At 41.1% G+C, this 15819-nt stretch overlaps 1 protein-coding gene across 50 annotated transcripts in view; it reads right to left on the bottom strand.

Annotated features, from left to right (window-relative positions):
- The window catches only part of UBAP2L (ubiquitin associated protein 2 like), a 43550-nt gene that overhangs the window by 15107 nt on the left and 12624 nt on the right, over positions 1–15819 (bottom strand). For 33 of the 50 annotated variants that reach the window (XM_032651500.1, XM_032651558.1, XM_032651576.1 and 30 more), the window contains 7 exons: positions 11806–11858; positions 9753–9838; positions 7030–7201; positions 3016–3214; positions 2129–2406; positions 1799–1971; positions 577–766 (listed from right to left, as the gene is read on the bottom strand). In XM_032651500.1, coding sequence (XP_032507391.1) covers positions 577–766; positions 1799–1971; positions 2129–2406; positions 3016–3214; positions 7030–7201; positions 9753–9838; positions 11806–11858 — 1151 coding nt within the window. Of the gene's footprint in view, positions 1–576; positions 767–1798; positions 1972–2128; positions 2407–3015; positions 3215–7029; positions 7202–9752; positions 9839–11805; positions 11859–14076; positions 14137–15819 lie in introns of all 50 variants that reach the window. The other 17 variants (XM_032651674.1, XM_032651680.1, XM_032651628.1 and 14 more) reach the window with 1 other exon arrangement.

Genomic DNA, 15819 nt, shown 5'->3' with positions numbered 1-15819 from the left:
AAACAAAGTAAAAACAACAAAAATTTAAAAACAACAATAATAAGATATACCAACTCTGTGTGACCCAGGGCAACAGAAGGCAATGCCCAAACTGCTGAAGAGATCCCAAACCCCAAACAGACATAGGAAAGGTCCAAATCCAGTGATCCCTGGGGGAGGATGTGGGAGTATGACAGTTCAGCCAAACCACCTATTCTGCTGGCTGCATCTGACAGTCACTCCACATTGCATATGCTGTCCCCCTCACCAAGCCAAGACACAGCAAGGTGAGGTCTACTGATATGCACCCACAGAAGGCTGGCAATCAGATCTTCCAAGAAGAGAAAACAGGTAGTTGAGACTGATTCTACTAAAGAGAATGAATCTTTAGTGCAAAGAGAATGATCTTCTGGCTCTAAGTCTCCAAGGTTAGTGAAGAGAACTTTTATTTCACCAACCACAAAAATGTGGTTCAGCTTCTCAATCAGCACTTCAGAGGTTTCTTAGCACCATTTGTCAAGAAGTAAAACACTAGTATTTCAGTGATTTTGCCCACTATTCTCCTAACCAATGCCCAGGGGCTCATGAAGCCAATACCTTTGCCTGAGTCAAGTCCTTTTGGGGTGATGAAGAGATGGAGCTGGGGTACCGCCGAGTCTGTGTGGATCTCTGTTCATATAGAGGGCCCTGAGCATTATTTTGGGAGGTATAGGTTGTCGACTGAATTGGGCCACTCTGATAACCAGACTCCTGACTCTGGTTAGATGAAATTGTGGATGAAGATTCACTGTGGGGAATGGAGAAGGAAAATCTGAGAGAGACGAATAGAGCAGATCCACTGATACTAAAACAGTGGAGATCCACTACTTGTGTAAGTTGATTACAATCAAAAAGAAAAATTCCAGCAACAAATAAAAGAAACTGCCGTAATTTTCTCCTGAGAACAGTAGGAATTTCCACATCCTATAGAGCCAGGGATCTAAGCTAAGAATCCAGTTTAAAAACATTTTCAACTCTCAAAGGAAGAGAAAAATTTCTTGTTCCCTTACATGCTGCTGTTATTAGAAAAAGAGGCTAACAGTCAGTAGAAAGGATATACTACTCTTGGTCCCTTTGATACCATCATAACATGAACCCTGAACATGGGAAAAATCACCTTTTCCTCATGTTCATTTTAAGGAATTCTGAGCTCCTGGCCCTCTCAAAAACCCTATGAAGTAAAATTCTCTTGAAAGGAACTTTTAAAATATTCATATGCATTAACAGCAATTATGATTCAACAGAGCTAGGCTGGGGCAAGACATCTCTATTTTTAAATTCTAAGGATTGAAATTCCTAGTACTCTGAAATTCCTCCAGGATTTTCTACTGCTTAAGATGGCCTTCCCTGATAGCTATCAGAGGAGGCGGGGAAGGTTCTACTGGAAAGGTTTCTTTTACTTGTGTAATGTATTAATGTTACCTCCTTCCTAGGATTTAAAAGCTACACCCTTTGTAGGCTTAAGTCCACACCAAGGGGCTAAAAGTGTCAAACACATTTTTAGCTGTGGTAGATGCCAAGGTACTGTTAAAGGTGGGGTACATGTCTCTAGGAACTGTGCCTGGACATTCTAGAAGTGCCCAAGGGATACATTTCTGTTTAGAGTTAGGAAAAACCTAGTAACAATATTTTAAAATGCTCAACAAAATGCTACAATTGGCTACTTTTCTCTCACTCAATCAGAGGCTTGGCCTGTCCAGAGTTCTAGGAATCAGCAGGAGATTTAGAAAAACTGGTAAATGTCTGATAAAAGAAGTCTTATGACGGCTGTTTCCTCTACCTGGCCGTGCTGGTATAGAGGCTACTTGGAGCCTGGCTTGAAGAGGCGCTCGTGGTGGGGGTGGACTCATAATCAGAAAGGACAGGCTCTGACCCAAACTGCAACGCCCCAAACTGCAGATTTAGCCCTGAGATATCTGCCGAGCCAGGCATCTCCACAGCCAGAGCAGGAATCTGTAAAGAAGAAAAAGTAATGGTTTACTGTAAGCTTACTGTAAGACTAATAAAAAAATTCTGCTTCAAACCTCCAAATTACACCCTTACAATCTCAATTCTCAAATCCCACACCCCTTTGCCCTAAAATAATATCTATCTAAAAGTTCAAATATACCTTAGAAGTCAAGGAGGCTTTTTTCTTCTGCTGTTTCAGTTTTTGCTGAGCCGGCTGAGGGCTGGACGATTGGTTGTCTGAAGACCCAGGAGACATTTGTGGAGCCGAGGTGGATTTGCTTGGCAGAGGAGAAGATGGGGGTGGAGGTGCAGCAGTGGAGGTAGCCACTGCAGGTGGCTTCTCCTGAAGGAACACCTCCATCATGGTTGAAGATGAGGTGAAAGCCTGGCGCTTTGTAAAGGGGCTGTGCACTGTTGAATCATTTGGGTTCTTCAAATCTGCACGAGGAAATCCAATAAGCATGAGGCCAGAGGTGTTCGTGAACCTCAAGAAAATGCTATTATCCTGCTCTAGAGCCATGAACTAGGCCCCCAGGAATCAGAAACTCATATAAACAGGTCCTCTTTTAAGATTTAATCTCATTTCTATAGGTGGCAATCATTGGATTTTATTTGTTAAGCAGAACCTAATGAAATCAAAACTACCATCCTGCCTATGTAAGAAAGGAATCCAGGAGTTGTCCATGTTTAAAGTGTAAGGTCCTAAAATGGAAAAGCCCAAAGGCAGTATGATGTTTTCAAATACTAAAGATAAACCTAGGCAAAACCCAAAACATCCTCAGGTCAACAGAAGACTGCAAATGTGTACAGGGCTAAATTTGATGAAAGAGATATAGAGATATACAGCCGCAATTTATGTATTTAATTATTATTCCCCAGCTTTCTGAACTGAGCCTATCTCACCAGGGGAAATCAACTGTGGGAAAAGAGCCAGTTGGCTGCCCTTCTCCTCACTTCAGAACACATTCTCTACCCCTACTCCTGCTAGCCTCTTGGCAGTAATGCTCCAATGCTTAAAGAATTCAAATCACTTTCCATATTTCTCACCATACTGCACCAGCGATGGGGATTGTGTGGTGGAGCCCATGTCCCAAGAGGAGGTGGTGGTGGTTCCAGATTGAGAATGCTGAGCTGCCAACTGAGCCAGGGCCTGAGCAGTCTTGAATTGCTCCAAGAACTGGGAGCCTGTGGTGCTGCTGCCTTTAGCTTCACCGACATCACCAAATCCTTTCCCTAACATGCTCACCTGTAGATCAACACAGAGATTAGAGAAATCCACATCCAAGCAACTTTGTTCAACTACTCAAAAAACAAACAAACAAACAAAAACAAAACACTTATCCTGGTTAAGAGCAAGTACAGATAAGACAAGTAAAGAATGTCCAGGGGCTTCCCTGGTGGTACAGTGGTTAAGAATACACCTGCCAATGCAGGGGACACAGGTTCAAGCTGTGGTCCAGGAAGATCCCACATGCCGCGGAGCAACTAAGCCTGTGCGCACAACTACTGAGCCTGAGCTCTAGACCCTGTGAGCCACAACTACCGAGCCCGCGTGCCACAACTACTGAAGCCCACGCGCCTAGAGCCCATGCTCTGCAACAAGAGAAGCCACCACAGTGAGAAGCCCGCGCACCACAACAAAGAGTAGCCCCCACTCGCTGAACCTCGAGAAAGCCTATGCACAGCAATGAAGACCCAACACAGCCAAAACTAAAAACTAAATAAATTTTTTAAAAAAGGATGTCACAAAATAGAATAGTCCATTACAGCATAAGCTCTGGACTCAGACTGACTACATTCAAATCCTGGTTAAATAATTGTGGAAAAATTACTTGTAACTGGTCTGTACCTCATTTTCCTCATCTGAAAATAGGAATAAAAGTAGTACCTCATAAAGGTGTAGGAAGATTAAACAAGATTAAAGCATTTAATATGTGCATGGCACATAACAAGCAGTCAAAAAAATAAGAGCCATTAAAATTTATACCATTACCATCACTTTCTCCTCCCTCCTTCTCAGGGACTCCTTTAATGACTGGAGGGGTTTTCTCCCCTTTGAATTTTTAAATCAACTAATACTTGATTATTAAGCTAACATGAAGGTGATATAAAATTTCACTTCAGGGGCTTCCCTGGTGGCACAGTGGTTGAGAGTCCGCCTGCTGATGCAGGGGACACGGGTTCGTGCCCCGATCCAGGAAGATGCCACATGACACGGAGTGGCTGGGCCCGTGAGCCATGGCCACTGAGCCTGCGCGTCTGGAGCCTTTGCTCCGCAACGGGAGAGGCCACAACAGTGAGAGGCCCGTGTACCACAAAAAAAAAAAAAAAAAAAATTCACTTCAGCCATTAAAGTCTTTGCCCCTTCCACTGAACAGCTCAAAAGGAACAAAAACAACTAACTGAGCTTCATCTCAATGTTTCTAATAACTAGCATAGAGACAAAGAAGCAAAGTCAAGGAGCTATCTCAACTTCTGCACTAAATGATCAAGTAATGAGTCAATATGATTTTATTGTTTTCTGTGTATATCCAAGTTCTACAGGGTAATCATTATGACAAAACAAAATTTACTCTTAATGCTTTTGGGGGATTCTCTCTATTCCCTACTACCAAGTAAAACTACCAGCCTAGACCAGAAGATTAACCATGTGGCCTTGACTATTCTAAAGAACCTCCAAGGAAATTTAGTCTAGTCTCTCTTAGGTTCTTACTTAAGCACATCATGATCTTCATCATTAAGCGGTGCTTATACAAAACCAATCTGTCCAACCCAATGTAAGACTTTCTTTTCCACTTCAGTCTGTATCCCAAGACTATACAAACAAGAACAAAAACACTGGAAATCTAGTTGAAAGTACGGGATTGCGGCAGAGAGATGATTCCGCACAGCATGATTACCAAATATTCTGCAAGCGTGAAACACAGAAGGTATAGAAAATTACCTAACATTCATATATTATGATAATGGGGAAGGGCTCCTATATTACTTACATCTATTAAATTTTAAGGGAAATTAATCCTCTAACCTCTGTCCTCAATGGAAAAGAACTACATTAAATAGCATACTGATTAACGCAGGTAATGAGAAAAAAGAATAGCACTTATGTTTAGTTTCACATACCACATGACACACATTAAACAGAATGTTAAAGTGGAAGTATACTGAAAACTTATTCTTGATATGAGAATTTGGATTTAGGTGTAAATCTTCAACTCCAGACATTAAAGACAATTAAAAGTGACACAGAGCACTTAACCCATTTTCCAGTCATATATCTTAGGTGTTGGTAGTTATTTTCTGATCTTCATTACATCTTCCTACAACCTTTGTCCCATTTTGTTTCTTCCTTCTTTTCCTTTTTAGTCCCAACACTCCTCTCCCTTCTCTGCCACCTTTTCTCTCCTGTGACCACTCATTCATGGCAGAATATCAACCACCAAATTACTATTAACACAAAAAACTACTTTAAGACAACAGTTAAAAACTAACAGAGTGGGACTTCCCTGGTGGCACAGTGGTCAAGAATCCGCATACCAATGCAGGAGACACCGGTTCGATCCCTGGTCCAGGAAGATCCCACGTGCTGTGGAGCAACTAAGCCTGTGAGCCACGACTACTGAGCCCTTGTGCCACAACTCCTGAAGCCCGCGCACCTAGAGCCCGTGCTCCACAACAAGAGAAACCACTGCAATGAGAAGCATGAGCACCGCAGCAAAGAGTATCCCCTGCTCGCCGCAACGAGAGAAAGCTTGTGCGCAGCGATGAAGACCAACACAGCCAAAAATAAATAAATTATTTTTTTAAAAACCTAACAGCTCTGGATTAGAGGTGACTTAGCAGTTTTACAGCTGAATTACTCTAACCTTACTACTAGAAAAATAAAAGTATATGCATACACATAGTTTCTTACCTCTTACAACTATAGTAACCCTCCAGCAAAAAATAAACAGGAAAGTAAAATAAACAGGAAAGAAGAGAGAAAAAGCAGTACTTTTAGGATTTACTGACCATCTTTGTTTATTTAGCCTTTGCTATAATTGATGACCTTGAATTTTAAAAAATATTCTGAATCAACAAGTCATTTGCCTTAAGTGCTCTAAGTTAATAATCAATATCACTACTTCCACATTTGTGGAGACTTTACCCATTATCTTACTTATCTTCCTGAAACCCTGTAAGATAGGCACAGCAAGCACTCTTATCCCCACTTACAGAGAAACGGAGAAATAGCTAGTAAGTGGTCAGATTCAGGAAGACCCCAAGTTTTTAGAAGCCTAGCTCAGAAATGTCTGGTTTAAATGAATACGTATGACAATTCTGCTCTATCAAGAAAAAGGGAACGGCTGGACTTCCCGGGTGGTCCAGGGGTTAAGACTCCGTGCTCCCAATGCAGGGGGCATGGGTTCAATCCTTGGTTGGGGAACTAAGATCCCACATGCCGCACAGTGCAGCCAAAAAACAAAAAACAAACGACAGGGAACTGCTACAATCTTCCATCCAAGTTTAATTAGTATTACTAATACTAATTAGAATTAAAATTGGTTGTCATTGATTTTCACTCAAGAGTAACAGTGAACGATGTTTGCACAATAAGTATTCAGTAAATGATATTAACTCATTTTTTTTTAAAGTCTACACGTTAAAAAAAATACATTTAATTAATTAATTTATTTATTTTGGCTACGCTGGGTCTTAGTTGTGGCATGTGGACTTCTTAGTTGTGGCATGCATGTGGGATCTAGTTCTCTGACCAGGGATCGAACTCGGGCCCCGTATATTGGGAGCGTGGAGTCTAATCCACTGGACCACAAGGGAAGTCTCCTAACTCATTTTTATAAGATGACTCAGTCTGTCCAAAGCTAAGTCCTCTCCTAGAGCTATATCCCCTACTACCCCTACTACCCAACTCGACATCTCTACACCCAAGTCAGCCTAGGAAGACAAAAGAAGACGCTTTACCTTGCCCCAAACCTCTGGGTATCACTGAAAGGAATTACTGTATGTATGTGCTGGGGTTGCAGAAAAGTTTGGTTAGGATACACCATGTTTCCTACTTACCATACTGTGATGAGAAAACGTGTTCCCTGAAGCAGGCTGTGATATGGCACTCTGCTTCGAGTTACTGAACACCAGAGGCTGGGCAAGAGAAGGAGCCTGAGATGGATCCAGATTAGATGAATCATTCTCCATTGAAGATGGTGTCTTCCCCAACAGAACAGCAAGGTCAATTCTGGTGGAGAGATGGGAGCTTGATGAATAATGACTGAACATTCCAGCATTCCCCAACACCCGACTCAGATTATGGTTAGATCAAAATGAAGTCACTCCCCAGAAACACAAAGCCATGAAATGCTTAATTCATCAAAATAACAGATCTGTAAGAGCCACAACAGTATCTACCTATGCTCCAATGAGGCTGCCAACCTTAATAATGTTAAATATTTTAATTTTAGTGAAATTAACTTAGTGAAATATCAAATGTTACTTTTAATACAGCAGCTCGATAATTGGGCCAAAATTTACAAATTTTTACCCATGATTTTAATACTGAATACCTGTCATTACCAATATCTAATATATAAAACCACATACTAGAATGCTGGCATCCTCAAGCAGCTTTGGAACAAGAAGGGTTTGGGGAATTTTTCCCTAAATTTTTAAAATATTTCAAGTTACTTGTGATATAATGAAAATATATACTAGGGGCTTTGCAAATTTCCTGAGTAGTAGGAGTGTCGTTTGTTTTTCATAATTGGTCTCTTTCAACCACAGTTTATGCTAATAAAGTAACTCAGGGTGGGACCCCTCACAGAGTTTCAAGAAGGCGGTGGGTCACCAGAAACACCAAGAAAGTGATTAGAGAGTTGGAACTTTCAGCCCCACCACACTCCACCCACTTCTAGGCAAGGAAGAGGAGCTAGAGACTGAATTCAATCACCAATGACTTTATCAATCATGCCTATGTAATGAAACTCTCATTAAAAACTCTTGAACAATGAGGTTCAGTGACCTTCTGGGATGGTGAACACATCGATGTGCCAGGAGGGCAGTACACCCAGAGAGGGCTTAGAAGCTCTGTGCTCCACCAACCCCCATACCATGCCCTATGCGTCTCTTCCATCTGGCTCTTCCTGAGTACTGGTTATAATAAACCAGGGATAGCAAGTAAACTCTTTCCTGAGTTATATGAGTCATTCTAGCAAATTATTAAACCTGAGCAGGGGGCTGTGAGAACTCCCAAATTTATAGTCGTCTGGGCAGAAATGTGCAGGTGGCCCATTTGCAGCTGACCCCTGAAGTAAATAAAGGCAGTCTTGTGGTACTGAGCCGTCAACTTGGGTCTGTGCTAACTCTGGAGAGTTAGTGTCAGAACACCCAGCTGGTGTCAGAGAATTGAAGAATTGGTGTGGAAAAAAATCACAGATATTTGGTATCATAGAAAAAAAAAAAAAGTATGGAGGTTCCTTAAAAAACGAAAAACAGAACTACTATATGACCCAGCAATCCCACTACTGGGCATATACTCTGAGAAAACCGTAATTCAAAAAGAGACATGTACCACAATGTTCACTGCAGCACTATTTATAATAGCCAGGACACGGAAGCAACCTAAATGTCCATCAACAGATGAATGGACAAAGAAGATGTGGCACATATACACAATGGAATACTACTCAGCCACAAAAAGAAATGAAATTGAGTTATTTGTAGTGAGGTGGATGGAGCTAGAATCTGTCATACAGAGTGAAGTCAGAAAGAGAAAAATACCGTATGCTGACTCATATTTATAGGATCTAAAAAAAATGGTACTAATGAACCTAGTAGCAGGGCAGGAATAAAGACACAGACATAGAGAAGGGACTTGAGGACATGGGGGAGGGGAAGGGGAAGCTGGGGCAAAGTGAGAGTAGCATCAGCATATATACACTACCAAATGTAAAATAGCTAACTCTTGGGAAGCAGCAGCATAGCACAGGGAGATCAGCTCGGTGCTTTGCAATGACCTGGAGGGGTGGGATAGGAAGGCTCAAGAGAGAGGGGATATATGTATGAATATGGCTGATTCACTTTGTTGTACAACAAAAATTAACAGCATTGTGAAGCAATTACACTCCAATAAAGATGCATGAAAACAAAAAACACATTACCTCTGGTAATGACATCCTGAACATCCTATTCCTATTGCACTTCTCTTTAGGACATTCTGAATCAACAGCTATCATACCCAGGTCTAGAAATAATCCAAGAGTCTTTCAGGGGATAAAAACATTCCCTGACAAGTGTTATCTCCCTCTACTGACCCCAATACCTATGTTCAAGTTCTAAAAATTTCATAAGCCAGATCCTAGGGAAAAAAATTATCACCATACTCAGTGGGCTAAGCAAAGACCATAATTATTAAGCAAGAGAAGAAACTATTGAACAGTTCTGCAAATTCAGAAATAAATGAAAACTTTCCACTTTCAGCTTCTCTTTACCTGACTTACTACAAGTTCTAAGTTTTAATCAATACCTATGATGCTGACAAGGCTGACCTATGTATTAAAGGGCTATTTGGGGGAGAGTTAGCTTTAAAATTGTAATATAGGGATTTCCATTCAGTAGATTACTAATATCAACTCTTACAAATCTACCAATCAACTTAATAGGACCCTAATATGATTTGGTTATCATTATTACCAACACCATGGGAGTCTGTAGAGGTCCAGTGCCATTCTTCCTTACAACTAACTTAGCAGATACCCTTGGGAAAAGATAACAGAATTATACCACACACTTGCCTCTGACCAGCAGTGATTGTCACATTCTCCGCAGGCAGAGGCACTGACGACACATTAGAGGCAGTGAAGATCTTGGTCTCAGAAAGCTGGAAAACAGAGGAATTAGTCACTCCTAGTGTTAGGTAGGTTTCAGTCAGAAACCTGGCACAGGTTAAGGGGAATTCAATATCAAGAAAAAGGGGAAAACTCTTTGAAGAGAGAACTATCTACTCTAAGGAATCCTGAATGGACTGACCTTCAAGCCCCTTCTATCTGTGCACAATGGTTTTATCAAAAGAGAGGGTAGAATCAAGAAACCTAATAAAATCGAGTGGAGTCACATAATATGGGCACTGAACTTACAGGAAGGTGAATATGCTAGACAGAAAAACAGAGAAAGCCCCTTTATATTTTCCCGCTACAGCTCCCAACTCCTACCTCAACCCAAACCATACTTTATCTTCCACTACTCCTCTCAAAGAAAGGAAGATCACAGCCAAGATGAAGACAGATATAAGTTAATTCTTGGCTTTTGAGCAGTAAGGGCCCAAGTGCTGATGAGTCGATATATGGAGGAATAATTTTAACATGCACTTTTTGGGGACTTCCCTGGTGGCGCAGTGGATAAGACTCTGTGCTCCAAATGCAGGGGGCCTGGGTTTGATCACTGGTCAGGGAACTAGATCCGACATGCATGCCACAACTAAGAGTTTGCATGCCACAACTAAGGAGCCGGCGATCCGCAACTAAAGGAACCCTGGAACCACGACTAAGGAGCCCGCCTGCCACAACTAAGACCTGGTGCAACCAAATAAATAAATACATATATATTTTTAAAAGGCATTTTTTGCCTTAAAACTGACTTTGTTACACCTAGTCTCTCCACTATAAAACACTAAAATTAGGTAAACAATTGTAAGGAATAAATCTTCCTACTATTCAAAAGTTGATTTTTTTTGAGGGGGCAGGGCATGCTGCCCAGCCTTCTGGGATCTTAGGTCCCCAACCAGGAACTGAACCCTGGCCCTAGGCAGTGAAAGCGAGGAGTCCTTAACCACTGGACCACCAGGGAATTCCCCAAAAGCTGACTTTTAAAAAAAACTTTTTATTAAAATCTCCCCTCTAAAAGCAGTGAATCCACTCCCCCAAATATATCATTCTCTGAAAGGTGGTTAAGCTGACACGCCAAATCTTAGAAAGTATTCACAAAGCAGTCCAGCTCTGCTACAAGAGAAAAGAATCACCCTCTAATGCTGATACATCCGGAATTTTAAAACTCAGGCCTGAAAACCTAAACAGTCTTGACACATCATTCCCTCTTATCATATTCTGTCTTGACTGAATAAATACAAGTACAGGAAGGTTCCTCCATGATCACGGGAAACTGTAATTCATAGCAAAAGCTTGACTGTGACCAGGGAATCAGGAAAATTCTTTTACTCAGGTACTACTCCAGCGAATTCATATAGCTTGTTTATGTGCCACCCATCTATGAGGTTTCCTAGTTTAGTCAATCTGGAAGATAGCCAAACCTACATGTTCATCTCAATTACAATCACCACGATGCGCTCTTAGTACAAAAACAAAAAGGGTCCCAGAGTCAACCAGACTGTAAACTTAAGAACTTGGTACTGTAACTCTCATCTGTACCCACCTCTAAGCCAATTACAGGACCATACACCAATGCCTGAATGTGAACCAAATAACTGATTTGCTCCAAGGAGAGTCATGTGCCACCAGAAGCTGTTACTCAATGCACTACCTGCCTAACTCCATTTCTAGTGCCCTACCCAACCACCATCTCTTCCTGGGATAAATCCGACAATCAGATATTGGACTTACACAAGTGCACTTGCCCTTTCCATAGTCTGGTTCCACAGAGTCCTGTTCATGCCCAGTCTCCTTCATATAACATATGTGAAATGTTCTGGCTCAGAACACTATTTTGGATGTAAAAGTTTTGGGTCAGAATCTTAAGGGTGAATTTTGAGGGGTAGAAACATACCCATTTTCTATCCCTAAACACCACTTAGGGATAGAACGTACTAATGAGGAATGACCTGGGAATACCTACATCTTCATTCCAATCTTCAGTTCCCCACTCCTCTGTTGCAGTCCTCCATGCACCTGGGAATAAAGGAAAAACAATGAAGTAATTTTAAGTACCAGTACAAAGCACAGGCAGAAAATACGGACGTTTTAAACTTTTGGCAGCCAAAAGTGTAACTAGAATTTAGTAATCAGAAGGGATTCTTGGGCTTCAGAGGGAGGAAAAGACTTTTTAGAAAGGGATACCTCAGAACAACCAGGGTTTTAATAAGATTATGATTTCACAGCTACTTTCAGTTCTTGTTACACAGCTGTAATAGGAAAGAGAGCCAGACAGTAAGAAAGAGAGAGAAAATGCAAGAGACAGCAAGACTCCAATGGACCCAATGCTCCAAGCAATCTCTTAAGGGCCTTCAAGTCCTCTGACTTAGTAGTCTGTTCAGTGAAATGGCAGCAGACAATTTAAACTGAAACATGCAAGCTATACTTATTTGGTATAAGACAATACTGCAGGCAGTCTGAAGAAAGATGGTAGCAGGGGCAGAGGAACACAAATGGTTGCCACATTATAGTCAAAGGGCAGTGAAGAAGGAAAGGCTTGAAATCCAAACTGAGAGCACTGACACCTACCTGCTATGGGAACTGAATTTAAAAATGCATACTCAGGGCTTTCCTGGTGGCACTGTGGTTAAGAATCCGCCTGCCAATGCAGGGGACGCGGGTTCAATCCCTGATCCGGGAAGATCCCACATACCATGGAGCAACTAAGCCTGTGCAACACAACTACTGAGCCTGCGCTCTAGAGCCCATGTGCCACAACTACTGGGCCTGTGTGCCACAACTACTGAAGCCCGTGTGCCTAAAGCCCATGCTCCACAACAAGAGAAGCCACCACAATGAGAAGCCTGTGCGCCGCAACGAAGAGTGGCCCCGCTCTCTGCAACCAGAGAAAAGCCCACGTGCAGCAACGAAGACCCAACGCAGCCAAAAATAAAAATTTAAAAATGCATACTCAGCAGAAGTCAAGTTTATAGATCGTTTTGATTTAACTATAAGAAACACCAATGGATCTGTTCTTTACAGAAGACACGAGATGAGATTGAAAAATAAAATATGTGTAATAGTTACCGTACTGGTCCTAACTATACAAAACACAAAATCTGACCTGTAAAAGTCATGGCACAGACAATGGAGGGACACAGTTTCTGTAGGAGAGGTCCGTAAATAATCAAACCACCTTGCATATTCCCCTTGTTTTGCTTCACGTATACGCATAACCTCAGAAAAGGAACCTGGCATTTTTTAAGGAGTACAGGTGAGTTTCTATGAGACCTAAAATTCTTCCCTTCAACCAAAGAACCACACTAAGAAACAGGAACCTCTGTGTAGCAAGGACCAGAAAACGCCTTATTTTCTTCTCTAGAATAACAGTATATATTTAATAATTCTTAAAACGTTCTCTCCAAATGGAGAAACTTCTTACAAGAATGAAAGAATGAAGGCGTGGCATTCAGATTTCACTGTCACTGAAGAGAAATATTCTAACACCTACAAAACCCGTCTGAAATTCTCTTAAACACTTAATAATGAAAAATCCTATTTCCTAGAGAAAAATATGTTCAGTGCAATGCCTTTCCCAGGACAATGTTAAAACTATGCCAGGGAAATTCCAAACCACTTAATAATGACAATGTTCTCCAAATCAAACTAAAGCCCAATCTCAGTTTAGACAAGTTACAAACCACACTCTTCTATCCCTCTCTAGTGATGGCATTTTTCCTCCCCATTGACAACCATCCCACCCTGGCTAATTGGAATCCAAAATCTGGGTTAACACATACACACAATCCTAGAATTGGAAGTGATCTAAGAAGTCATTTACTACTGAGAGGCTATCTCTCAATGCAAGAAATTTTTTTTCCCCTGCACTCTGGCGACTGCATCTGGAATGGAAAGGAAGACTGCAGACAGCTACTTGACACCTTCCTATATAGGACATATGGTCTTGGCTAAGGAAAAGGACTATACTGAGAAAGCGTTAAGGCACAGAAAGAGTACAAATGCTCTGAACAAAAGATTAGGGCTTCCATTCCATCAGCAAAAAGCACAGACAATGTAAATGTTAAATATTCATTAAATAAACTAATTTTTTTAAGGAGGAAAAACAGGCACAGAATATGAGAGAAAACAGAAAAATAAAAAGCAGGAAAACAGAAAAATGACATATCCACAGATATTTCAGTTCATAAAAATCTATTAAATATCCGGGGCAGTTAGGCGCCTGGATGTATCATACCAGGAGCAGTCTCAAATTTTCGGGGATAATTTGACCCCTCAACCCCAATGAAATCAAGTCCTGAAACAAAAAAGAAAAGAAAAGAAAAAACAACCAGTGAAATTTTGCTTGTGAATGAGAATGTTTGCCCCCAACACACAATTCCCACTGTACCTGTGGATATTTTAAGGGTAGATTTGAGTCTCTTTTTAAATTAAAAAGGGAATTTGTAATTTGCTATCATGAAAACACAAAAAGAGATCATGCATGAAGCTAAGTTCAAATCATGAAACTTGAAGGGAATGCATGAAACTATACTCAACACTTTCATACTAACAAGCAATTCACATAATTTTTCATTCAGCCACAAATCAAAAATTTCTGAGTCTAGCCTCCCAAATCTGCTATTCTCTACTCGGTATAAACAAACACACACCTCTTCCTTCCCTCTCTCTTTTCCCAACCAGATCCTTGTTGAAAATAGCTAAGGCTTTCAATCTAGGACTGGGACTCCATGCCTAATTTTCTAATTTTGCCTAACAAATCCCTTGACTTCTATTATCTTTTCTGCCAATGATAAAAAGCCAAATACCCAAGAACGAACTACAGCTCAGAAACATATCTGTTATTCGGACTGTTACCAATGCTCTACAAAGCCATCAAGAGATGAATGAAGGGGGCTTCCCTGGTGGCGCAGTGGTTGAGAGTCCACCTGCCAATGCAGGGGACACAGGTTCGTGCCCCGGTCCGGGAAGATCCCACATGCCGCAGAGCGGCTGGGCCCATGAGCCATGGCCGCTGAGCCTACGCGTCCGGAGCCTGTGCTCCGCAAAGGGAGAGGCCACAGTAGTGAGAGGCCCGCGTACCGCAAAAAAAAAAAAAAAAAAAAAAAAAAAAAGAGATGAATGAAGAGCAGTTCTAATGCCTCCAAAGTATAAGTTAAAACAGAAAAGGATATTTCATAGCCAAATGGTTAAGGGACTTCAAAAAGATATCTAGCTTGCCAATAACTTTAGCCTCCACCAATGAGAAATCTGTATTAAAAATGAGTTTATAAGATAGCTTGATGAACAAAAAGCAAGTAACATTCAAGATCTGAGGTACAGCATATTGTGGGCAGTAGATGAGAAGTGATTTGTGCCAAAGACCTTCCTAAAGACGCAGGATTAAGGTAACTGATCTCTGAAAGGGGGTAAGGCAAATTTAAATGGATAAGGAGTCAAAGAGCCTATTTCATGCTCTACTATTAACCCTTCCGCCACTTTGTAAGAGGAAAAAATTCTCAGGCTTTCCATGTGCTGGCTCAGCCAGAAAGAGGTAGCTGGTCTCATAAGAAAGTACTCTGGAACCAAGAGGCTGTTCTTATTTAAAGTAGTAAAAGTTATCTCTTACTCCCAAACACATCTTGGTGTACCCCACAAGCCTAACATATCCTCAAACATATATACACTACTCAAATATGCATCAAAGTCAGCTAACAAAAAAAGCGAATCCCATACTCTACCACACCCAGAAGACTATCCAACAAAGAAAGGCAGAAAGTCTCCAGATTTCCTTCTTGCCCATAAACTGAGATTTCCCAAAAATTAAGGGAAAAAGATACTCCTATCTCTGTATGCAGAAACAAATAAATTGACAGTGGGCTTTGATTCTGGGCTCTATTCATCTTTACAAGTAGTGGATTGATTAATTCTGGATATCTTTTCAAAAGGCAAAGTTAAGTAGCCAAACAGAAACACTAGGAAATACAATTGGAACTAATGG

This window comes from Phocoena sinus, chromosome 1 (assembly GCF_008692025.1).
Source record: "Phocoena sinus isolate mPhoSin1 chromosome 1, mPhoSin1.pri, whole genome shotgun sequence".
Lineage (NCBI taxonomy): Eukaryota > Metazoa > Chordata > Mammalia > Artiodactyla > Phocoenidae > Phocoena > Phocoena sinus.
This window is presented reverse-complemented; position numbering and strand designations above follow the sequence as displayed.